The following is a 25,157-nucleotide window of genomic DNA, read 5'->3' on the forward strand; positions in this document are numbered from 1 at the left end:
CTTCACTGGTAGCCACATTTTTCTGGGCTTGGGTTGGTGTGTGATCTGTACTTGAACTCACGTCGGATGAGATGCTTGAGCTGCCTTTGCCTAGAGAAAACAGGAGTGAGCAGCTTTTGAGTTCTGTGATTTCAGAACCAGACCATGCCTTCCACTCTGCCCCATCTCAAGCCCTATCACTTGTTTCCAAGAAACAAACCATAACACCAAGAATGGAGTATATTAGGATTCTTACCTTATGCATTAAATATCTTTTGGGAACTATTGGACCCATGTTGGAGTAGAACTAAGGCCCTATTATAATACGGCTTGACTAGCAACTCAGACAAGATTATAAAACATAGACACATATGATGACGTAATCTGATTTTGGTGAACATGCGAATAAGAAAGTACATATGGGAAATACATCCACAGTATTAATTTTTTATTTGCAACTATAAACTATACATTTCCCAGTAAAGGACAAAAGCAAACCTAAGAATGAGGCATTATCCAAGGTGCAAGAGCCTGCTGGCTCCAAACAGCTGTACCATCTTAAAAAACAAACGAACAAACAAACAAAAACAAACAAAAAACCAGTTCACTTTTCTAATGCAGTAGTTCTCAACTGGAGGTGCTTTTCCCCTCAAGGGGATATTTGGCAACGTCTGTATCATTTTTAGTTGTCACAACTGGGAGGGGTGCATCAATGACTGCGATGGGTAGAATTCTAAGATCACCCCCACGGTCCCTCTACAGACTGAATGTTTGTGTCCCTCCAAATTCACATCATTACGCCTGTTCCTCAATGTGATGGTTTAATAGGAGGTGATTACACTTTGGGAGGTGATTAGGTCATGAGGGTGGAGCCCTCATGAATGGGATTAATGCCGTTATAGAAGAGACCCCACCATGGAGCTCCCTTGATCTTTCCACCATCTGAGGACACAGGGAAAAAACAGCCATCTATGAAGCAGGAAACAGGGTCTTACCAGACTCCTTGATCTCGGACTTTCCAGCCTCCAGAACTGTGAGAATTAAATTTCTGTTGTTATAAGCCACTTAATCCGTGGTATTTTGTTGTAGCAGCCTAAACAGGCTAAGCCAGTGTCCATGCCCATGGTATTCTGCTCCCCTTGAGTGTGGGCAGAACCTGTAACGTGCCTCTAAGCAATAGAGTATGGCAATGGTGAGGGGATTTTGCAGATGTAATTAAATTCCCTGAGTTGACTTTAATCAAAAGGGAGATTATCATGGGTGGGCATGACCTAAGTAGGTAAGCCCTTTACAAGAATCTAGAGGAGAGAGACTCTTCCCCTTGGCCTTGAAGAACCAAGCCACTGTAAGTTCTATCACCACCAGGAAATGAATTCTGCTAACACTGGCATAAGCATGGACGAGGACCCGAGCCTCAGGCGAGAGACCCAGCCAATGTCTTGAATACACCTCTGTGAGATCCTAAAAATAATCCATGGAAACTGTGAGATGATAAATGATAAATAAGTGTTAAGCTGCTAATATGTTTGCAGTAATTTGTTACGCGTCAATAGAAAACTAATATCATGACCAAACAGTTATATCACAAATGAACTCTTTTTCACTCCACAAGTTATGATCAAAACTTAAATGCAGCTGAGAGACACTTTCCCAGGAGTTTTCCCTGCACAGAGGAACACGCCCCAGTTAGGTGGCATGAGCTTACGCCTAAACACAGAGTAGAAAAGTACAAATGGCTTCAATTTAAAGAGCTTCAGGGATTTGTTTGCTAATATTGAGAGTAATGGAAAAATCCAAGTTCATGGGTGACATCACCTGAGCAGCTGAGCAGAAAAGTCAAGAGGCTATTGCTTCTTCTCATCACTGCCCATTACTCATTTTGACATATGGCTCTGAAATATGTCTGTTATTTCCAGCATCCCTGCCCATTTCACATCCTCCTCCCTGAGACAAGTGCAGTAACTCTCCATTAGTTTATGTCTAGTCTGCCTTCATGGCCTGGCAGTGGTCGCCGTTTACCTGCCATGGTTCACCTTCGGAGGGGGGCTGCCATGCAGACCAGGTACCTAGATAGAAATATGTCAACCTGGTCTGACATTAGTCTGCTACTCCCTTGTTTTTGACCTTGGACATTTCACTTCTCCTCTGGAAGGCTCAATGTCCACATCTGGTAGGTGAGATGGTTAGACTAAGCGATTTCTAGTAGCTCAAGTAGTCTATGAGTCCATTACATTACTCCTCAAAGCTGAGGAATGCACACACTCCCCTTAATATGGCAAAAAGCATTATTGTGCACCACCACTATATGGACTTCAATTATTTTTATTAGATTGTTACTCAGTAATGCACAAATGGAAAACGAGAAATAAACTCCACATGATTTAGCTCTGATTCAACAATAAGACCCAAACAAAACAATAAATTGAACACAAGGACAATAAAACCCATAAAATTCAAATTAACAGCATTAATTTAACATGGCAGATGATGTTATTTTGCTGAGATTAAATTGCCTTTCAAAATGTAAATATGGTACTGGCTGCTAAAGCCAATGTTCTCTTGGTTTGGACATGCCCATGCTACCCCAGGCCGTGCGAGGACTCAGCCTACCCACCACCTTCCTCCATTAGAACCTGGGAGTCCTTCCTTCTACTATGCAATGAAATATCACCTGGCTTTATCTGGTCTGACTGTATCATTCACACATTTTAAGTCTGCTTTTCTTTTATTGTTGTTAGCCCATAACCATTGAGGTAGTATTCTTTCCTTAAAAGACAGGCACAAACTTAGACAATGAAATCTTGTGGGAGGACTCTGTTCTAAAGGGAAATCAGTAGACAATTATCTATTATTTTTAAAATTATCATTCAAGTGAAAGCACAAAACAGAATAACAAAATTCAGAGAAAATTCTCAGACAGGTCTGAAAACGTCTATTTTAGACCCCTCAGAGGTCTACAAATCCCAATTTAAGAAATGTGGGTCTATGAAGAAAGGGAAGGAGACTGGGGAAACAAATCACATTGTCAGTGCTATTTATAATAATAGCCAACATTGAGTGTGTACACTGTGTTGTGTACTCTAATAAATGCTTTAGATGCTTCATCATATATTCACGATGCCCCACAGCTGTGTTTTCCAATCATTTGGTTTATTATTGCCCTTCCCCCAAGGAAACTTTTGAGGCTTTTTTCCTAATCATCTCCCAAATAAAACTGTAATACCACAAATATATTATATATCTGTTACGTACTATATCTTTGTTTTTTACACAAAAATAGTAAGAGCTTTTACCTCCCAAGAACCAACTTTTGTCCCTTTAGGGGCAATACCATCCCCATTGAGAAGGTTTGATAAGTAAAACATTTTTAAATGCCAGAGTATTTAATGAATTAAGTAATTAAGGAAGGTGAGAGAATAGGGAGAGAAATACAGTCCATTCTTGTTATTCATGGTTGTTATGTTCCATAGAATCGCCGCAAACACTGAACTAACAAGACTGAGGAGGAACACGGGAGCAGGTTTCTGTGAGTCTCTGATCACATCTTGACCAATCCATCAATATATAATCTTGCTTTACGTGTGTTTCTGTTTAAAGACACCATATCTAATATATGTTGTTGATCCATTAACACTGAACCCAAGGCCAACAGCACTGTAACGGAAGCCCAGGCAAAGTTATCCAACACACGTGAGGCCCATCACAGCCTTCCTGCACTTACGAACACCAGACAGCTCTTCAGCACTATGCCGTGGGGTCATTTTAAAAAGCGAAATCACCAATAAAAAGCACAACAATGCAAAAAACATTGACACTAAAGAACCTCAAAAAAACACTTCTTTCCAGTAGGAGAGCTGAAACAAGAAGGCGGGCCACCACCTTGTTCAGCCCCAGCTGGAAATACGCATACTGGGCGACTCATATTTTCGGCACTCTGTGCATGTCCGTGAATGACCTTGAATGCATCACAACTATTGATTTTGGGGGTTACAAATATTTACTAGTTAGTGAGCAGGCAAATTCACAAATACAGAATCCACAAATCCTAAGAATCGACTGAATATAAACTTGTATTAAATATGGCTTCACAGTTTATAACCAGCTTTCACGTAGACTGAAGTGGGTAGAGTGTAGGATCTGGAGTCAGGGGTTTATATCTTTCACGTAGACTGAAGTGGGTAGAGTGTAGGATCTGGAGTCAGGGGTTTATATCTTTCACGTAGACTGAAGTGGGTAGAGTGTAGGATCTGGAGCCGGGGTTTATATCTGCATTTGCCACTTCCTAGTGTTGGACAAATTATTAAACCCTTCTATGCTTTAGTTTTTTCAGCTATAAACAGGGTGTGGGGATCAGTTCCTACCTCAGAGGGTTCTTCTGAGGAGTAAATAAAATAATCCAGATACAGCACTTCAGACAGTGCATCTAAGAAATACTGAATCTTAGTATAATGAAGTTCATATTTTGGATATTATCAATATGCTCTTTTCTTCTGCCTTGCTCCCGGAAGCAGAACTATCTTCTCAGAGAGTTCAAGTGGACAAGGAAAAAGTGTGTACATGTGTGTGTGTGGGGGGGGGGGGGGGGTGCTGTTTACAGAATAAATGTTACAGGAGGAACTCAGAGGGAAAGAACAAAGCGACATTTATTTGGCTTCTGATAGTCAAAAACAGAAATCTGCAGCATCAACGATGCTCTTGCAAACCAAGCCTCTGTACTAGGACAGGACTGCCTACATTTCTCACCGTCAAACAGTGTTTGATTAAATAACTGGGTACCATCCTTGGCCAAGATGACACATAATACTGTCCATCACAGTGTCAGACCCATATGAGCTTAAATTCTGTATTTACGACTTCCAAGCAACATGCCTAGGAGAAAATCTTTCAAACTCTCTAAACTTCAATGTCTTCATCCATAAAATAGAGATAAAAACAAACAAAAAATGACTACCCACTTCATCTACTAACACTGGAGGAATTGTACCCACCTTCCAGGGTTTGGGAGAGGTTGCTACGAGAATAAATGAGCTCTGGCTTGTAAAGCATTCAGTCACGTCCAGCAGCAGTGAGAGGCCATGCACGATTAATAACTGACCCAATGACGGTTCAATTTGTATCAGGAAACAAGAAACGAAGTTTAAAAGACTAATTATTATTCTACTATTATATGTACATGTAATAGTAAATAAATATTATATATACATATAAATTAAATTATACATGTCCTATATATCCAACAAAAATCCCTTAGATATAAGCAAGGTTGACTATCCTGCAAACTGCTTTACCTACATGAAAGTTTACTTGACTAATGGCCAAAACCCCCATTAGGGGTTATTAGCATATCAGAACTGTGCCTGTTGGACTTGATAAAGTAAAATTTTCACTTTATTTAATTTCCTCTCAAGTGGGCTAAATAGGGTAACTGAATAAACAATTAGGTATCAAATACAAATAATCATCAAAACAAGTGAAGACTAAGGCACTGAGGTTGGTAAACGTTATCTGTAACAGGTTAACGTACACGCATACAATTCTGAGTCATAGTATGAAGAAATTAGTTGCTGCGTTGATCATCAAGGTCACTTGGGGCACACTGTCAACCCAGAAACGTTAATAGAAGAATGTGCTGGTCTTTTATTCCAATCACACATTCCTTCCAGGTTTCTGTTAGAATGTGTCAGGTTTTCCCGATGTTTAAAGAGAAAAAGAACTTTCCTTAAATGAGGATCCTATTAGAGAGGGATTTTAAGTCCCTTTTAACTTAAAATTTTCCATATGTAAAATTACAAAACTAAGTTTCTTCTCTCTTCTCATTCCCAGTATCCAGGCTGATTTTGCAAATGCAGATATTTAAAACAAGACAGTCAGACATTCCATTGTGACTTATTGATAACATGAAGAAAGTAAAGGAAGGAACAGAAAAGATCCATCAATACATGACAGAAAAACTAGTCAAAGGGTCCTATGATTTCTAACATTCTTAAGAGTCCAAGAAATCACTTGCAAAATTGATTCTCTATATCAATTCCAGATTATATGCAATGAATTCATTCCTGTGGATTTTAGTGCAGACTTCAATACAAAACCCACAAACAAGCACGTGGACCCACGTGAGGGACTTAGCCCCTTATTTCCTGTTTCTCTCAGGTACCTTGTTTCCAAGCTGCTGTCGGGGCACCGTAAGAGCCTGATTTAATATTAAATGTCCACACCAAAGGGAATTTTTTTCAACATCTCAGAATTAGATCAAGGAAGCTGTGGGTCATATTTGTAGGTTGAATTCACTGTTATTTTCCTGATTGTTATCTTGAGAGAGTTTCTTATCTTCTTTGATCCATAGTTCAAATGTCTATACATACAGAATAATAATATTAGCTATCTCAAAGAATGATCTGGCTTAATCCGTGGCCCAGGTGCACATTAGTTTTTGGAAAGAAATGGAATACATATTGTGAAAGTGCACTAACTCTTTCAGGTCAAAGGGGGGTGATTTAAGAGATGAGTTCTCCAGAGTGGGAGACCTTCAACGAGAATGAAATGAGGAGGAATAGGATCCCGGGCACTCCGCTCTACTTTATTGTGAGCAAAAAACAGCAGATGGTGTTCTTTGCTTTTGCTTTTCCTATTCTTTGTTCTCTCTTGGTTGAATGAAAGTACAGTGGTCTCCCCTTATCCGTGGGGGATGGACTCCAAGACCCCCAGTGCATGCCTGAAACCGCAGATAATATAGAAGCCTGCATATACTACGTTTTTTCCTGTACGTACATATTTCAGGTGTGACAGCCAAATTAGCAAGAGTTTCTTTTTCCTTCTTCACAATTTCACAGAAGGAAGATTTGTTCTTACCGTAGATCTTAGCAAGCTCAGCATGTGATTTTTTTTCTTTTCTTAAGTCGAAAACTTTCACCTTTTCACTTAAGAGAGGCACTTTATGGCTTCTCTTTGGCATACCTGAATTGCCAGCATCACTACTCTTGAGCTTTGGGGCCATTATTTCTGACAGTAAGGGTTACTTGAACATAAGCACTGCAAAACAGCAATAGTCGATCTGACCTGACAAGCAAGACAGCTACTAAGTGGCTAACTGGCGGGTAGTGGATACAGTGTGGATCTGCTGGACAAAGAGATGATTCACATCCTAGGCAGGACAGAGAGGGACTGCATGAGATTTCATCACACTACTCAGAATGGTGTGCAATTTAAAACGCATGAATTGTTTGCTTTTGGAATTTTCCATTTAATATTTTTAGATCACGGTTGAACATGGGTAACTAAAACTGTGGACAGTGAAACCTTGGATAAGGAGGGACTACCGTACAGGCTAAGAAGGATGAGAGGAAAAAAGAAAATTAAATAGCAAGAGAACTGTTAAGAATTATGCGGGTTTTTTTTTTCCTTTCAAGCCATTTAATGTCTTAACTCAAACTTTCTTTATTCCAGTTTCCCAAAGCACTTAACAAGTGACCTCAGGACCCCTGAGCAGGATACACATGTCTGTAACTGAAGGGCAGTCCAGGGCAGTGCTAGGGAACAAGATGGCTAACTGAGCACCTACTCCACACCAAGGCCTGTGCTGGGCCCTTCCCCCGAGAGGCTGCCATTCTAACAGGTTTATGTCCAGCCTGAGAAAAGCCAAGGACACTTCTCAGCATTTGCCTCATTGCTTAGAGATGTGGTCAGCACTCAAACACAAGACCTGGTTCAGGGTGCTGGCATTTTTTTCATTATTTAAAAAAAAAAAATATATATATATATATATACATATAAAATATAAAATTTGTCATTTTTTAAGTGTACAATTCAGTGGCATTAATTACATTCACAATGTTGTGCCACCATTACTACTATTTCCAAAACCTTTTCATTACCTGACAAAGAAATTCTGTACCATTAAGCAGTAACTCCCCATTCTTCCCTCCCCTAGCCCCTGCGAACCTCCAATCTGCTTTCTGTCCCTATGAATTATCTTATTCTAGAAATTTCGTATAAGTGGAATCATACAATATTCATCCTTTTGTGTTTGGCTTTTTTACATCTTATAATGTTTTCAAGGTTGATCCAGGTTTTAGCATGAATCAGTACTTCATTTTTTATGGCTGAATAATATTCTACTGTGTGTATACACCGCGTTTTGTTTATTCATTCGTCTGTTGATAGACACGGGGTGTTTCCACCTTTCGGCTTTTGTGAATAGAATAATGTTGCAATGACAGATGTGCTGGCTTTGACTGCTTGTGGTTTTTAATATTTGAACTTCTAGTGCATGTTGTTTCCAGGCGAAATCAGATCCTAAGAGATGCGGTTGGAGCACACAGAAGAAGTACACAGAGTTCTTCCAGGAGAGAAAATGGGAACAACCTCACTGCTGAGTCAGCAACTCCTCGAGAGCCATTTACAACTCTGCTGCAGCCCCGGTGTGGGCGGAGAGCGAGGGGTTAAAGGAATGGAATGTAAAGAAATGATTCCAAGGAGTATTGTGTTACCTCTAGGCAGGGCTGTATGGCTGGTGCTGCTGGCTGCAGTGAATCCAGAACAGCAAACCAGCGCACATCACAGATGCTATGGAGCAGACACAGTGCTTTGGGATCCGAACACACACCTGCTGCAAAACTCTGCTCTTCGAAGGCCTGCAAGACTTTGACTGGAGCAGAACAGCCAGGGGACAGCTGGGGGCTTCCTCATTCTCGCTTACATGAGGACTGCCCATGTGGAAAGGCAACGCAGGAAAGGCAAGAGCTTCAGCCTCCAGTCAGAGAGCACAGGAAGGGGTGTCCCACTCCAAAACCACACAAGCAAAACCATGACATGAAATGCAAGCCCATGGCTTAACTGCACACGACCCTGAAGGATATCTAATCATTCTAGTTAAGCTAGTTTTGAAGTTAAGAGCTATAAAGAGAAAGAATTAAATAGAAATAACTTAAGTTGATCAGCAATCACTCCACATTCCCAGTGTCACTCTCTTTCTCTTAGAGGAAAAAGAAGGTACACGTAGAGAAAAAAAATCTCAATTAAAATCCATCTTTTCTGCATTACCCCTAGAGGCTGTGATTACTAAAAAGAAAAAGAGGAAAGGGACATGACGTCAACATAGCTCTGTTAAACTAACCCATGGAAGGCAGCAGGATGGCTGCAAGTCTGCCAAAACACAACGTGCTGCCCTCAGGGTGTGCTGCCTGACAGACTGCTCCCACCTGAATCTTGGCTCTGTCATTAACTACATGGTTGAGCTTGAGGAAGTTACCTTGCTTTCTGAGTACCTCAGTTTCTCCATCTGTAAAATGGGCTCTTGGAAAATACAAACTCATGGAACAGTTATGAGAATAAAATTAGGTAAGTAAATCAATTGTTTATAACGGCACATTCATCTAATAGATACTTAATAGATGTTTGCTATTATTAATCATCCCCCTACTAATGTTCTTAATCAATAATTCAATTTTATTCAACAACTACATACTAAACCTATTGTATGCAAAGCATTATGATTAGTACTAGGAAAAACAAGACAGTCTATATTGGATTGGGGAGATAAACCACAGACAAGTGAATACAATTGAACATAAATACAGTATGGTTAAGTTTCTAAAAGGATCATTAAAAGATATTCCCAAATACTACTTGATTCACAAAGTTTCATTGCTGTTTAGTGTGACTGTGGGTTTTTTTAAATAATAATGTTAAAAATACATAGGTTGAATGAAAACAATCATGTCTGTCTTCTCCACTGGATCCTCAACTCCATGAAAGTAGGTTTTGCACCTGTTTTGCTCACTGCTACACCCCCAAAATAAGCACTGTGCCTGGCACATTAGGGGCATTCAGTGCATATGTGTTAAGTGAGTTGGCATAAGAGTGAGGGACTGACTGAGTGAATAAACTGAAAATTTATTCCTAATGTATTAGCCCTGTTCCTGTAATACTTCCTAACAGGACTATCCCTTCCTGACAGGCACCACTCAAACCTATACTACCCTAAAGGAGAGTCTTTACACAATGGCTATGTATTGAGCATGCAAAACAGAACTGAACAAATTCATCCAGATTCTCAGCGGTGACATACCATATAATACTCTGTACTACTTTCTCAGGGCTGCCATAACAAGTTACTACCCACTGGATGGCTTAAAGCAACAGAAATTTATTGCCTCACAGTCTTGGAAGCTAGAAGTCTGAAATCAAGGTGTTGCAGGGACATGCTCCCTCCAAGGGCTCTAGGGGGAATCTGTTCCACGCTTCTCTCCTAGCTTTTGGTGGTTGCCAGCAATCCTGGGTATTCCTTGGTTTTTGGCAACATAATCCAATCTCTGCCTCAGTCATCACATGGCCATCTTCCCTCTGCATATCTCTGTGTCCCTTCTTATAAGGACACCAGCCATATTGGATTCAGGGCCCACCCTACTCCAGTGTGCCCTCATCTTAACTAATTATATCTGCAATGACACTATTTCCAAATAAGGTCACATTCTGACATTCCAGGAAGGACATGAATTGCAGGGGGGAAGCACTATTCAACCCACTAGATACTCCAACACCATTTTCTGAAAAATTAAACAGAAAGCAGAAAATCCCGTGTTGAGTCTATCTTAGAAGCATTTATTCAGTTCTCGTTGCATGGCAGCATTATTATGGATGGAAAAGAAAGATCAACACGTAAGATTTAATGCATCATGGAATACAAGAAGTCCTAAAAGAGTCTCCCAGCTTGTGAAAAAGCAAGCACTTGGCACATCATCATGGGTGGTTTTAAGTTGAAAAGGCCAGGCGATATTTCACTAAAGGCACCAAGACAGAGCCTGCTCCCCAGAGCCTCACACCCACCTACAGGCTTTCAGGCAATTCTACAAGAGTTAACACAGATGTCAGCTGACACAAAGACAGATGCCGCTACTGCTGACAGATGGTGCTTCACAGCTGGGTTTCTGAGCAGAGTAATGAGAGGATCAAACCATGGACAGGCTAAAGGGTATGAGCATCAGCACAGGAATTTCCATTGTACTGTAAGTCATTCAAAAGACAGTTTTATGCTAATAACAACATCACCACCATTTGCACCAGTGATTTTCCTCCAAAGTTCTGAAGGGCTGCCATGGCCCAAAGATCCTGAGAAGACTGCGCCTTGCTTAATCCAGATGCGCAAAGAAAGACAAGAGTTCTTTCTCAAGTTCAATGCTGTTTCAGCATAATCTGGGAGCATCTTCAAAGCCATGTGTTCATTTCCTGGCATCAAGAGCCTCTGGTGTTGACAAACTCATAACTGCCTCTTCTGATTCACTCATTCACTCATTCATTCATTCATTCATTCAGTATCCCATGCACCAGACACCACGTTAGACGTAATTCCATGATTAAGCCATCTTGGCAGAAGAGATTACTTTACTGCAGGATCTTGAGGGCAGGGAAAGAGAGGCAGAAACATCAACTTCACCTTTCAACAGAGAGTAGTGAAGGGACAGAAAGCAACATCCTCTGAATCTTTGTGGCTTTATGTGGCTCAACCCCAGGCCAAAGTCAGACAGTTACAGACCTTTGTACCCTACAGTCACTCAGTGATTTCATAATTTTTATACAAAGCATATGTATATGCACTTACCTTCATTATCAGTGATGATCAATTTAAGTTAGTAGAAATTCTGAATAATAAATTTTTTAAAGGAACTGATTCTCCTCCTTTCACAGATGAGCAGTAAATCTACCAACAGTGAAAGAGAAAAAAAGGACTATGTATTTCAGATCTTAATCTTATTTATTACAAAACAATCTTAGGATCTTATTATGTTTCCTATCCCAAATTGCCCATTTGTTAAGGAGTCATAGGCAAAATTCTATTGTTAAAATTCTGTTTAAAGGAACTAAAAAAGATCCAAACAGCCCTGCTTGGTAAAGAGGATTATTGCAGACAGGTTTTCCTACTACAGATAAGACATAGGTACCAAATATTGTTAAGAGAGCACTTAAATAGAGAAACTGGAATTCACAGCTTGGATCCACAACTACTCCCTGACTAGCTGTGAGGCCCTGAGGGAGCTACTCCCTGGCACCTCTGGCTGGGGGAGAGGGACTTTGGAGGAGGTCATCTTCAAGATCCCTACAGCTTTCCACTCCCACTTTCTTTACTTCGCTGGACTCAAAAAATTATCAACTTTCCAGCAAAACTACAAACCATTTTACAACCACAAACCAAGATCTAAAAAGACCTAAAAGTTAAAAGTCAAATAGAAGAGACAGAGTTGTCAGCCAACTTCCTCCTTCCTCTACTGAATTGAAATTTTATATCGATATAGAATTTCCTTGCTTCTATCTATCTATCTACACACACACATATATACATATATAAACACATATGCATACACATAGAGACACATATTTAAATCACCACATCACAGCTGGATTATTTCATTGCTGTGTCTTCTCTTTGGGTGTGTGACTTCCAACCTTGCCTGTCCAGTTTGATCTTCTTAGTCCCCAAATGAGAGCCCCAATTTTATTACTTGCCATGCTCCCTAAGAGTATTATTGTTCTCCTCCTACATCTCTCCCACTTTCCCTGGGTTGGGAAAAGCTTTCCTTGGAATGACAGTGAGAGGCAACAATTCTATTTCATCCTTGGTGATCATCCTTGCCAACAGGCATCTCTCAGCACAGAGCAATTGAGAAAGTAGGAATGGCAGCAACACGGTATTTCACAGACAGCCAAAATCCTTCTAAATGATAACATGAAGGAAGGAGCAGCTAAAACAGTATACCGAGTGCAGTGATTGCCACACCCCTGAATCTATTTCATTCCCTGACATTGTATAGCTCTCTCATGGTTGGGTGAGAGTTGAGTTCATCCCTAGCTCCAGTAGGGAGCCCTGCCTGTCCTAAGCCTATCAACACGGCCCCTCCTCATTGCCCAGTGATTGGTCAGGCAGATAGTGAGGGACAGATAAACTGCCAAAGTTGTTCATTGGTAGGGAAGAAGATGCTCTCTCTGTAGACATAACCCTAGGGGTTGCTAGCAGCCATATTGTATCAAAAAAGACAGTCCACCTTAACATGATGATGAATGTAGGAAAATAGAAACACAAAAAGAAGTCAAGTAAGGACATCACTAAGACATTACCAGTTCAAATCAGTCCTGATGTCCATCCTACTCCTAGACTTCTGTTATGGGAACTAACAAAGGACAAAGGAAGCATTCTCTCTGCTGCACCTGGTGGTCAATGTTGGAACTGCAGAAGTTCATAAAGACATCAACAGGAATTGAAGAAAAAAAAAATTCATCCTAAAGGTAAGATACTTTTTCCAAGTGAAAGCAGCACTTTCTTACTTTAGAGACTGACTCTATGAAGGGTTGAAAAAGTATAAAGTAATAATTTTCACAGTGATGAATTGTAATGCTTTAAAAAAGCACAACCAAGTAAAAATAAGAAGCAGTATATATAGCCACACGATAAATCTGATAAGGCTTCCAGGCTTGGGAAACAGTACAATTTGCTCTGGGCAGCGAACAGATGACTTAGTAGGTCTTTATTCTTTTAAAAACTTTAATTCAGCTTCCACCTATAATCTATGTTGTATTTTTCAAAGCTTTATGCATTAAAAAAAAATCACTCTCCCTAAATTTTGCATTTACAGCTCTTTTATCATATAAATTGCGGCCATAACCTAACTTAAGGTTTTCAGGGGCCAGTGAAGGGAAAGGTCTGGCTTCTATAAAAGGAGATACATTAAGCAAAATAAATCTTGCCTGAAACTGGAATAGTTCTTGAATATAGCAACTTAGGAGCTAATCTCTCTTCTCTTTTGAAAATATAATAGCTTTGCTTTGGGCTAAGATAGATCAAATACTCCACCAATGGCTGTTGTTCTTTTTCTCATTCTCTTTCTGGATGTATTGATACTTAGTTAGAAACTGCAAAATTCCCTAGAAGTCTTTTCCCAAACTCTTCTAGCACAAAGGCTTTGCTTTATCCATGAAAGTGACAGGGATATTCTGACCATCCCATCTTGTCTGAAGGAAGAACAGGGTACAGACATTTAAAGTTTCAAGCTGTGCACTATATTCCTCCTCTCCAGGCCTCCTTCATTCACCTTCTTGTAAACTGATTATACTCACCCTAAATAGCAAGCTGCATTTGACGAATGCATTTTGTGGAACCCAGATAGAAACGTTACAGTAGGTTTATGCTATGAGTATGTTCATAAATTCCTTTGTTGGAATGTAATTCACAGGGCTTTAACTCATTTTAATAAAAAGTAAGAATTTCAGTCATTTGTGGTGGTGTTTCTTCTCAGTGTGATGCTACCTGGTGAGATGTTTTCAGATGTATGGTTTCGGACAGGCAGAGTAATCTTGCCTGCCTCAAGACTTCTATATCTTTTATAAAAAAGAGATGGTATTAAATATTTTGGCATAAGTGTTCTCCCTCTTGCATTTAAAAGTAACTCCTCCTTCTCTACTTTTTCAAGATGTCACCGACACTGATACTCACATCACCAGATCACATCACCAGCCGAGTTTAAAACTCCCTAGCAGTTTCCTATTGGATTCCAGCTTAAGCCCAAACTCTTTACTACGACACACAAGACTCTGTGTGATAAACAGCTGCTGCCCTCCTCTCAGAACTCACCCCAAAGACCTTCAGAGAAGGACTCTGTCTGTCAAGATCACTGCTACCCACAGTGCCAGCTGCTTAGAGACATTCAGTAAATATTTGTGGAGTGAACCAGGTAATACTTAGCATGTAAATATAGACTTTGTCTTTTTAATTTACCAAAATTACAAAACTAGCAAGTTTTTTAAAATACAAAGAATCTCCAAATACAGAAAAATTAATAGAGATCACTGTGAAACAGATAATGATTTAGTAAACAGTCTGAATACTCAACATTTAAAGGAAATGCTGCTTGTACTACTTCACATTCATAGAAAAACTACTTCAAGTAGTTTACTGCCAAGTAGAAATCCGACAGAAGTTAAGAGAAAAATGGACACATGACAATAGATCAGAAAATAAGTTAGCTGGAGGTAGGGGAAGAGGATGCTGGGGGACCAGCCCTGGTCCATTTATGTCACATAAAAGTACACCAATTAATTCAGGGTGTTGCAGATAGGACAGAAATATCAGTGGAACAGAATGAAGAGCCTAGAGATAAATTCATATGCAAATAGTGAAGGTAGAAAGGTAACATTAAAACTCAGTGGAGAAGGCAAGAATTAATATCTGGTGCTGGGACAATTAGGTAGCTATTTTTTCAAAAATCATATCCCCATCTTACTCAAAAATAAAGTATAACAGTCAAAATATACAAATCCAAAAGAAAACAGAAGTAAATATTTATGAAATTTCTAGAAGGTAGAAGTCTATTAACCTAAAACTAACAGAAGAAAGTGCTAAGAAAATTATAAAGAGATTCAACCATATAAACATTTTAAACTTCTACATGTCAAAAATAAACAAAAAGCAACAAATATAATTGAAGCCAACAACCCTTTAGGAAAAAAATCACAAGAGGTAAATGACTTTATTGTCCAAAGAACTCAAGGGAATGACTCAAAAAACTCTAAGATTAGCATATAAATCAGGGAAGGAGAACAACAGGCAGTTCACCAAAGAAGAAACACAAATGATATAATATAATTTGAAACATAGTTTAACTCATTATAAAGACAGGCAACAAAACAAGAAGATACCACTTATAATCTATACATTTGCCAAATTGTTTGTTTTAGTGGGAATATCTATTGCACTGCTGCAAGAATAAATAGATACGAATACTTTAAAGTATCTGGTAACATGCACATCAAAAGCCAGGTGGCCTGGTGGTTAAGTTGGCATGCTCTGCTTCCGCGGCCTGGGGTTCACGGGTTCCGAGCCTGGGCGCAGACCTACACACCACTCATTAAGCCCTGCTGTGATGGCATCCCACATACAAAAAAAATACAGGAAGACTGGCACAGATGTTAGCTCACAGACAATCTTCCTCAACAACAAAAGTCTTGAGATGCTTTAAAGCCCTTTTCTCCAGCAATCCCACTTCCCTTAAATTAACACAAGCAGTCTGCAACTATCTTATCTAATGTATTCTTGAATTTGTCTTTGAAAGTAAACATACACAAGTCAAGCAACAGAACATGTTGCTAGGGGGCAGGACTGGCTACATAATTTGTAGGCCCTAGAGCAAAATGAAAATGCAGGGCCCTTGTTAAAAAATGCTGAACAATTTCAAGAGGGCAACAGCAAAGCATTAAACCAAGCATGGGGCCCTTCTGAACACAGGACCCTGTGCGACTGCAGAGGTAGAAAACCCATGGAGCTGGCCCTTTTAGGGGGTATTCTGTATCCAAGGCGCTGGGGCAAAAAGGTAAATCTCTTATTCTGGTCCATGCAGGCATTGCCCTTCTGATCCTGCTTAGTGTAAGAGCACCCTGGGATGGAGTACGGAGAGAGGGTAGATGCTGAGAGGATGTGCCCTCTTCTAGGGGAGAGTGGGGAGTAAGATCCTAGAGATGACACACCTGAGTGGACAGTGGAACCAAAGCCTGGGCATTTACTAGGGCAGCCCCTAAAATTTTCATCTCGGCATGGAATTTAGTCAGCATTAAGAATGGGAGTCGGGTCACTCTCCCTTCCCCTTGCACTCCAACAGAAGCCAGATCGGTAGCCTCGCCAGCTTTGCTCACACCCAGCCCAGCCCTCTCCTGACAGTGGATGGGGACACCAGGCCAAAGTTTGCTTGTACATTGTTGAATAAGTTCAGCATAGAGTAAGTGGCTTAGGAATAGCAATATACATAAAATTTTGTATTTCAAAGTTGACATCCATCTTTATCTTAATGTGGGGAAAAATGTATTTTAAAAATACAGAAGTGAAGAATTAGTAACTCATTCTGAATAGTGAGTTGTCTATTTAGAAACAAAAAAATCAAACTCCCTCTACACACAAACACACACACATATCTTCATGTTACACAAAATTAAATTCTACCATAATTCATCCATCCCAAAGCACCAGAACTTACTTCAAAAATGCCTTTTTCTTAGTTATTTCAAAAGCAAATTTTAGGCCATTTTGGCATGACCATACCTTCTGATTTGGCAGGTTGTGTGCTGTGGAGACAAGAGCCCTTGTTAGTACAGACAAGAGCGCTTCATTCTAACCCTAACTTTGTACTTGAACAAACCACTGGATATCTCTGAGCCTCCATTTTTTCTTCTGTCATGCAAAGAAGATTAGGGCTGAGATGTCCCCCAAGCTCTCACAGCAGCTAACTCCTACTATAAACATGTTCTGCAATCACGTTATTCCACCAAATCCTCACAGCCACCCCACGAGACGGGACCCATGTTACATCCCCATTATCCACACAAGAAAACTAAGGCACAGGTTGCATAACCTTCCCAAAGTTTGTAAGTGAAAGCACCAGGCACTAGTGACCTCGGTCACCACACTATGTCATTTTCTGATTTTTATTACAGCCTCTTGGTGAAAAGCCTAAATGCTGGAACCATTGCACTTGGATTTGAATCCTTGGTCAATTATCATCTCCTTGACTTTGAAAAGATATTTAACTCTCTGCCTCAGTGTCCTTATTTATAAAATGGAGTCCCAGAGTGGTGGGTTTTCCATGCAATAACACATGCAAAGTCCTCAGTTCTATGCTTGACACGTAGTAAGCACTCAGTAAATAGTACCTATTAATATTGTTCCAAGAGTGTGGATTAATACAGTTGGATAATACTTCAAAATTAAGGTCCCAGATCAGCACTTTAATCCAAACAATTTATTCTGTATTAATATTCAGATTAAAGAATTCAGATCAGGTGTCTCTTTCTGGATGGTTCTTTTATCCCTGTATCGACCAATCTGGTCTGTCTGTAATGCCCCAAACTCACCATGCACAGCGCTACCTCATGCCCTGTTCAAATGCTTTTGCTAGCTTAGAACAGCATCTCTTCCCCTCCTAAATACGACCCTAATCCATTATCAGCTCTTCTACAACAGCGTTCCTCCAGTCTAAGGGACCCCTCCCCACTTGGAATGTTGGTATCATTTACAGCCATTTGGCACTGAAAACTGTAATAATCACAACTGACATTTATAGCTGTCATGGGAGTATTCCAATTTGTTTTTTGTATATTTTCTCACTGCACTGGCATTCCTATCTTCTTACATGCCTTGGGCTCATGGCCTCTCATACAATGCAGCTGGCAAAAAGACTACGCCCTCAGGAAAAGTTTACTGCTGATGATGGCAATGCTGTAGAAAATGGGAAATGAAAATAAGAAAGTCACAGTAGACTTCTTTTCACGTACAGGTATATTTTTAAAATGTGAAGATTGACCAAGATTCTACATTAGTGTGCACAGATCCATACAGGAGCATAGCAAAGGAAGTAAAGTTAACAACGTGGATGGACACAGGGAATCAGTGGAGAGACACAGCATTTCCACTGCAATCAAGAACTTTTGTAATATGCAAGAAGGGAGGTGGTTCTGGCATTTTTGTCAGCATTTTTGTCAGCATTGGCTGGAATATAATATGTCACAAGGACTTGTTACTATGGGAAAGGCCAGTGTAAATTTCTGAAAACCTGAATTCTGGAACATGTGCAAGGCCTTCTCTGTTTTGGACCTGCCTCTTCTCTAGCATCAGTCTCTTCAGGTCCCGCAAGCCCATTTTCAGCTTCATTACCAAGGCAGAGCCCGCAGACGCACTACACCATTCATCGTCATCCCCACTGTGAGCTGGGACTAGCAATTCATGCGGCTGTTCCTATCTCTGAATTACCTGCATCAGGAATTTGGACTGTCTGCTAAGTGGCTAATAAGCTCTCCTATCCTTCATGCAAAATATACCTCCCTCAACACTACGTAAGGAACAACACACCATTTCAAAAGGTGGTTACGTTTACTGGCCTAGACCGCCCAAGATCAGAACAGATACACTTTTAACCTTTCCAGCTGTTTACTTTTCAAATGGCTTACCAGATTCTTAACCTCCTTGAGCCACCATGAGTCCTCCCCTTATATAGAACGAAAAGCCTGGACAACCACGACATTAAACCTCTTTTTTAGCCACCCTCAGCCTCAAGATATTTTACATTCATTGCATGGTGCAAAGGCAGATACAAATGCTTTAAAATCTACCAAATTGGTATCACTAAGATCAACTCCAAGCCCATTATCCCATCAATAAATAAGCATTAAGTATCTAATGTACATAGAATATATTATGGGCATTGGACAAAATAAGTTAGTTTGAGGAAAGAAATGAATGGACTGGATTTTTAATATTATGTAAATTACAAGGAATTGCCGTTTTTATAGGTAAAAAAGGGTCAAGATCAACCATTTCACATGGTCCAACCTAATTTATAAAATGTCATAGGGATTACACTATAAGATTGATGATGAGTATGAAGTAACTAAATTTTGTTGAATGGTGCCCAAGTACAGTCACTTATGCTGAATTCTTCTCTATGGCATATAGTGTCATAGTGAGTCACCAGCGAACGTATTTAGAGAAATGACATATATTCAGCATAAACAGAGAAAATTCACAAATCTCCCATAAAAAGCATGAAAAATAGGGGCCAGCCCAGTGGCGCAGTGGTTAAGTTCGCACGTTCCCCTTTGGCGGCCCAGGGTTTGCCAGTTTGGATCCCGAGTGCAGACCTATGCACCGCTTGGCAGACCATGCTGTGGCAGGTGTCCCACATATAAAATAGAGGAAAATGGGCACGGATGTTAGCTCAGGGCCAGTCTTCCTCAGCAAAGAGAGGGGGATTGGCAGCAGATGTTAGCTCAGGGCTAGTCTTCTTCTTCTTCAAAAAAGCATGAAAAATATTTGTTATACTAATTAAACAAAATAAACAACAACAACAAAGCCTGAACATTTTTATGTCTGTCTCTCATGCCACTTAACTTCTTACAAAACTCGTGGGAAAATCAGCTTATTAATTTCTAATCTAAATCTTTGCACCAGAAAACTTAATGAGAATTGCAGACTGAGCAGAGAAAGACTAAGGACTGCTTATTTCCTAAGAAGAGGCAAGTGACAGGAGAATCTGGAGGAAGTAAAAAAGAGGAAGGGCCACATAAGAGAACAAAATGGTAAGCAAATGCTCGTCAGCTGCATTCTAGTGCAGCTAACTAGCCTTCAGTCAGTCATCTTTCATTTTAAAGGCGCTAAAATTTCAAATGTTTGCTGGGATGGTTGTTCTATAAGGAAAATGGTTTTACTGCTCATCCTTAAATATTTCCAAGTATTCGACCCAATTGCAATCATGCGGCAGCATAATGTGCATGACATTTCTCTTGTGTTTGAATATGCAGAGTTTATCCTGGAATCTGTCATTTATCAGCCTCTTTTTATTTTTCATTTTCAAATACAAACAAAATTTTAGCTCTCGGCTAAAATGTGAAGTAAGAGTAGTATCTGTTGTAAATGTCTCCAAATAATGAAAATAATCTCTCACTCACAAAATTTCTTTTCCCTCTATGTGGTTAAGCTGAGCTAAATGTTAGGAATAGAACTTCAGATTTTTCTTTCTCTTTTTTTTTGAGAACAATTAGCCCTGAGTTAACATCTGCTGCCAATCCTCCTCTTTTTTTTGCTGAGGAAGATTGGCCCTGAGCTAACATCCGTGCCCATCCTACTCTACTTTATATGTGGGATGCCTGCCACAGCATGGCTTGATAAGCGGTGTGTAGGTCCAAACCTGGGATCCAAGCCAGCAAACCCTGGGCTGCCAAAGCAGAGCACGTGAACTTAACCACTGCGCCACTGGGCCGGCTCCTAGAATTTCAGGCTTTTAATCTATGTAGAAAACAAACCAAAAAAACACTAAGGGATTGGACTAGATGCGTAGACAAATGTTCTCCTACCTCTGATGACAGAAGTCTCCAAATCAGTTACTACAACATACACAGGGGCGAAAGACACCACATTACCAGAAAGCTTTCAGGGGTACCCACATTTCAAATAAAGAGCCTGAACTTCAGTGGCTAAATAGTATAGATTCTAGGCATTCCAAGCACAAGAGGAAAGAATATGTGTGATGGTGTCAGGAAGAACACTAGGCACTTCATATAATCTAAGTTAATCTTCCCAACAACCTTATCATCTCCATTTTCAAGGAAAGAGAATTAGAGCACAGAAATTTAACTTCCCCAGGGTCATAGTACAAGTCTATCCCAGAGCAGAGCCAGGTCCATCTGATTCCAAAACTCTTCTCCATTGTCCTGTGCCACCATAAAATAAATGGATAACTATCAAGTTTGGAGGTAGGGAATATCAAACTGGAGCAGAGAATGAACAGAAAGAAGACCTAGATTCCACTGCAAGTTCTAGAATTTTCAAGCTAAGGGATTTAAGTTCTCTGAGTCTCAATTTCCTCAGAGCATGGATATAGTAAGTGTTCAATGAGCACTTGTTGAAGCCAAAGACTTCTATGAGTCTCTGAGATGACTTCAAAGGGCCCTCCTACCACAGTAGGCAGATGGCTAAAGATGAGGCTGATCCCATTCTTCACAAATTTCAAGACTCACTTCACAAGATCTAGGGCAGAGGGGACTGATGTTGAGCTGCTGGCCCTGCCAGCTCAGAAAGAATTGAAAGCTGGCACTTCCAGAGTCAACCTTTGGTCTACTTCTAAGCCATCCACTTCTCTGATCCTTCCCCTTGTCCTAGCCCTTAACAAGGAAATTATTTCCATTTTATAAGGTGAAATTTGCACTTTAATGCCTTGCCCTATAACCTGTAAAATTCTCCAGTCTTAACTGAGAGCTATTACAACCTGCTCTTGCCCATGGCTAAAATGGTGTTGCAATCATTCAGGTCTGGGGAGATGCTGAGCTCCAGGAAAACGAGATTTGAGTCTTTGAAACACTATGAGAATAAAAAGGGCAAGCTGTGGTCAATGTGGTCAAAGACTAGTTCACTCAATTAAAAATCTTCCTCCTTTACACAGAATTCTTAGTGCTGTAATGATAGGAGGGAACAGGGGCAGAAGGTAAAATAACAATACAACTGTTAGGTTAACTAGAAGCATTTCCCCAAACGAAGTTACCTGACATTAATTTATCCAACAGATACGGATTTGGTCCCTGATTTAATGACCAGGCATTAGGAGTTGAGAACCTAACAGCAATAACATCTCTGCTCTCAAGACATTTACAGTCCAGGGGAGGACTAACCCAATAAGCATAATCATGTCTGCAAATGTTATCAATCAAGGCAAGGTGCTCCAGGGTTCACCATACATCCACCTAGCTCAGTCTTCACTGGGGCAGTAAGGTGATCTAGAAATTTAGATAATGGTGAGTGCACATCCCAAGCAGAGTAAACGGTCCAGAAGCAAAAGAGAAGACTGAGCATTCAGGAACCACATATAACTTAGTGAGGCTAGGGAACATGGAAGAAGGAAGGCAAGGAGCAAGGAGATGGTCTTGAAACTCGAAGCCTTGCAGATCCTAGTAGCGAACTTGGACTATATCCAGAGAGCAGGGAGGCACCTCTGAAGGGGGTGAACAAGCAGCCTGGCATATCAGATTGCAGCATGCCAGGTTGAGGTGCAGTATAGAGAATGGACTGGAGGGGGTAAAACTGAAGGCAGTGAGACTCATTAGAAAGATGTTACTGGAAGCAGCAGCAGTGGGTGGAGAAATGAAGAGATTTGAGAGATCTGAGACCACTAAAAGAACCAGGGATTTGTGACTGGAAAGTTGGTGTGAGGCAGGCAGAAAAGTCACAAGGTGGCACCTAGGATGATCTTCTCGAGCGTTCAGAGGAGTAAATGTTGCCTAGCCTGTCATGTAGGAGCAGTTGAAGATGGGAAGTTCGCTGAATCATGCCTGCACCAGAGGCACCCAGAGAATAAACTCCAGTCCTACCATACATGTCCATCTTCCTCTTCTCACTCTCTCCATGCCTGTGTAATTCTGAACCTCTCTTATTTTACCCTATAGATCTGGCTCGACTAGGACTCAATGGCTCCCCTCCATTCTACATGTCTCTTCCAAGCATATCTTTACACTACTATTACTCTCAAGGTCAAAGATAGCTTAAGACACATTATAAATAAAGATCTTTTTTTTTTTTTTAAGAAAAAACATGGTATAGACATGGGATGGTGAATGAAGTACCAATCTTGGTTGATTTTTAATCACAGAGGACCAAGTTTTAGCCAATTCTTCACAGCAACATTCAATAGCTGTATAGCAGATGGAGAAGCCACTGAAACATGTGGCTGCAGCATCCACAGTCACTGTCTGAACCTCATCTGTGCATCATCACCTCTGTAGACGGCACTGAAAATTCACCGGATGAGCCCAAGGCTGGCTTGGGAAACCCAACCCTCAGAAAACAAAACCAGCTACTCAGGCCACATGTTGGCCTGACACTACCACCACCAGAGGGCATCTTAAAGGACAGCTTCCAAAGCCAGTCCTTCTGATTTAAAGAATTAACAGGAAAATAAATAACACAATTTATCAAGCCTTTTTAAGCACAAATATTCAGCATGACGGTGCCCTCACTGCATACACTGTGTCCATCCAGGAATAAAGGTGCAAGCGGGTTGCCTACTAATGCCCAGGGTTACTGGGTGCTTGGGTCAGGATTATGGACTTTCTTGCAAATCTTCTTCTTGTACATTCATCCTTCTTTCTCACTGAATATATTTTGTAAGTATTTCCATTAGGTACAACATGAAACCTTCTGAAATTTCCATTAAGAAAGGAGTTTTTGTAATCCACACTAGTTCACTGATTTCCACATGAAGAATCAAGAAGAAAAAGATTAACAATATGAAGAGAAACAGGGAAATGAGTTAATTGAGTTTTAAAAAGGAAGAGATTGGACTAAAATCTTCAAAGGTTCAACAAAGCAAGGTTCTGATGGCACTGGACTTCAAAAACTCATATTTTAGTAATTATGCCATGATTTGCAAGGAAAAGGAACACGGATAGAGGTCAGAGAGATGTTTTACAACTGGGAAGAAAATCATATAAATATCTATCCCACTTGCACATGAACTGTTACTGAGTCGCGATTATAACATTGCTTTGTGCCTTATGCCACAGTTCTCGTGCATGATGACCAAAATCATGGGTTTACACACTAATACCTTAAACTGTGTAGTAAACTCAGCCTAAAATATTTTTTAAAGTGATAACTTATTTTGGGAATAATAGCATTCAATTTAAAAACTTAACTATTTAGTTCTGAAAGTAAATAAATCACACAACCGTCTCCCCGAAACCTACCAACATTGAGTAATAAATCTTCAAATTCAACATTAAACAAGACACAATACTGTAAAGTAAAAAAGTCTAGTTGTAACTTAGTGACCTCAGTTTTGCCTCTGCTGGACAGTAAATCTGATTCAAAATGAACAAAGATGGGTGGCTGAGTTTCAACCTGGCATAACAGTGAGGTTTTGTCAAGGATCCCAGAATTTAGAGTTGTTAGGAACAAAAAAAGAAAGTTCGAAAAACAAAAACATATGCTAAACAGCTGGGGATAAGGAACGACAGGATGGGGAGAGCTCTCACCTTAGCTAGGAAAACATTCCATTTAATGACTTTTTCTTTTAGTTGACCCATTCTAAGCTTTTCTTTTTTTAATCTTTAAAACTATTATGTCTAGAAGGCACATGTTAGGTTAATAAAGACACATCCTTCATTCAATTAATGCTCAATAAAGAGTGTTTTCACCTCTTACTAGCTCTGGGACCTTCAAAAAATTATTCAACTTCACGGCACCTCAGTTTTCTCACTTGTAAAATGGGGGCAATACTTGCATGTAACTTACAGTACACTTTCACCATAAGCATGCGTCCTCCGCACCAGACACCATGCCAAAGCTGAGATTTACAACCATGAATAGGGCAAACCAGACCTCCGCCTTCAGGGAGGCAGAGGACATCATTAGGAAACAAAAATAAATACAGAATTTCAAAATCTATCAAGTAGCTGGAGGAAATGCATAGGGTGCTACTGAATAAAAGGCAGGCCTCCTTAACTGGAGGGGTCGTGGAAGGCTTTGTTAAGGTAGGGACCTTAGAGCTGAAATCTAAAGAGCAACAGGGAGTCAGCCAAGCAATGAGAAGGGACAAGCACATTCCAGGCCAAAGATTTGGGATCTGCAAAAGGCCCTGACCTTGTAATTAGCCTGGAGTGTTCCA

The 25,157-nt window shown here is 40.2% G+C and overlaps 1 protein-coding gene across 1 annotated transcript in view; it reads right to left on the reverse strand.

The window, feature by feature from the left end:
* Positions 1–25,157, reverse strand: part of FBXL7 (F-box and leucine rich repeat protein 7) — a 382,032-nt gene that overhangs the window by 279,105 nt on the left and 77,770 nt on the right. The window contains exon 2 of the mRNA XM_005604340.4: positions 1–90. Coding sequence (XP_005604397.2) covers positions 1–90 — 90 coding nt within the window. The remainder of the gene's footprint in view (positions 91–25,157) is intronic.

Source organism: Equus caballus, chromosome 21 (genome assembly GCF_041296265.1).
Source record: "Equus caballus isolate H_3958 breed thoroughbred chromosome 21, TB-T2T, whole genome shotgun sequence".
Lineage (NCBI taxonomy): Eukaryota > Metazoa > Chordata > Mammalia > Perissodactyla > Equidae > Equus > Equus caballus.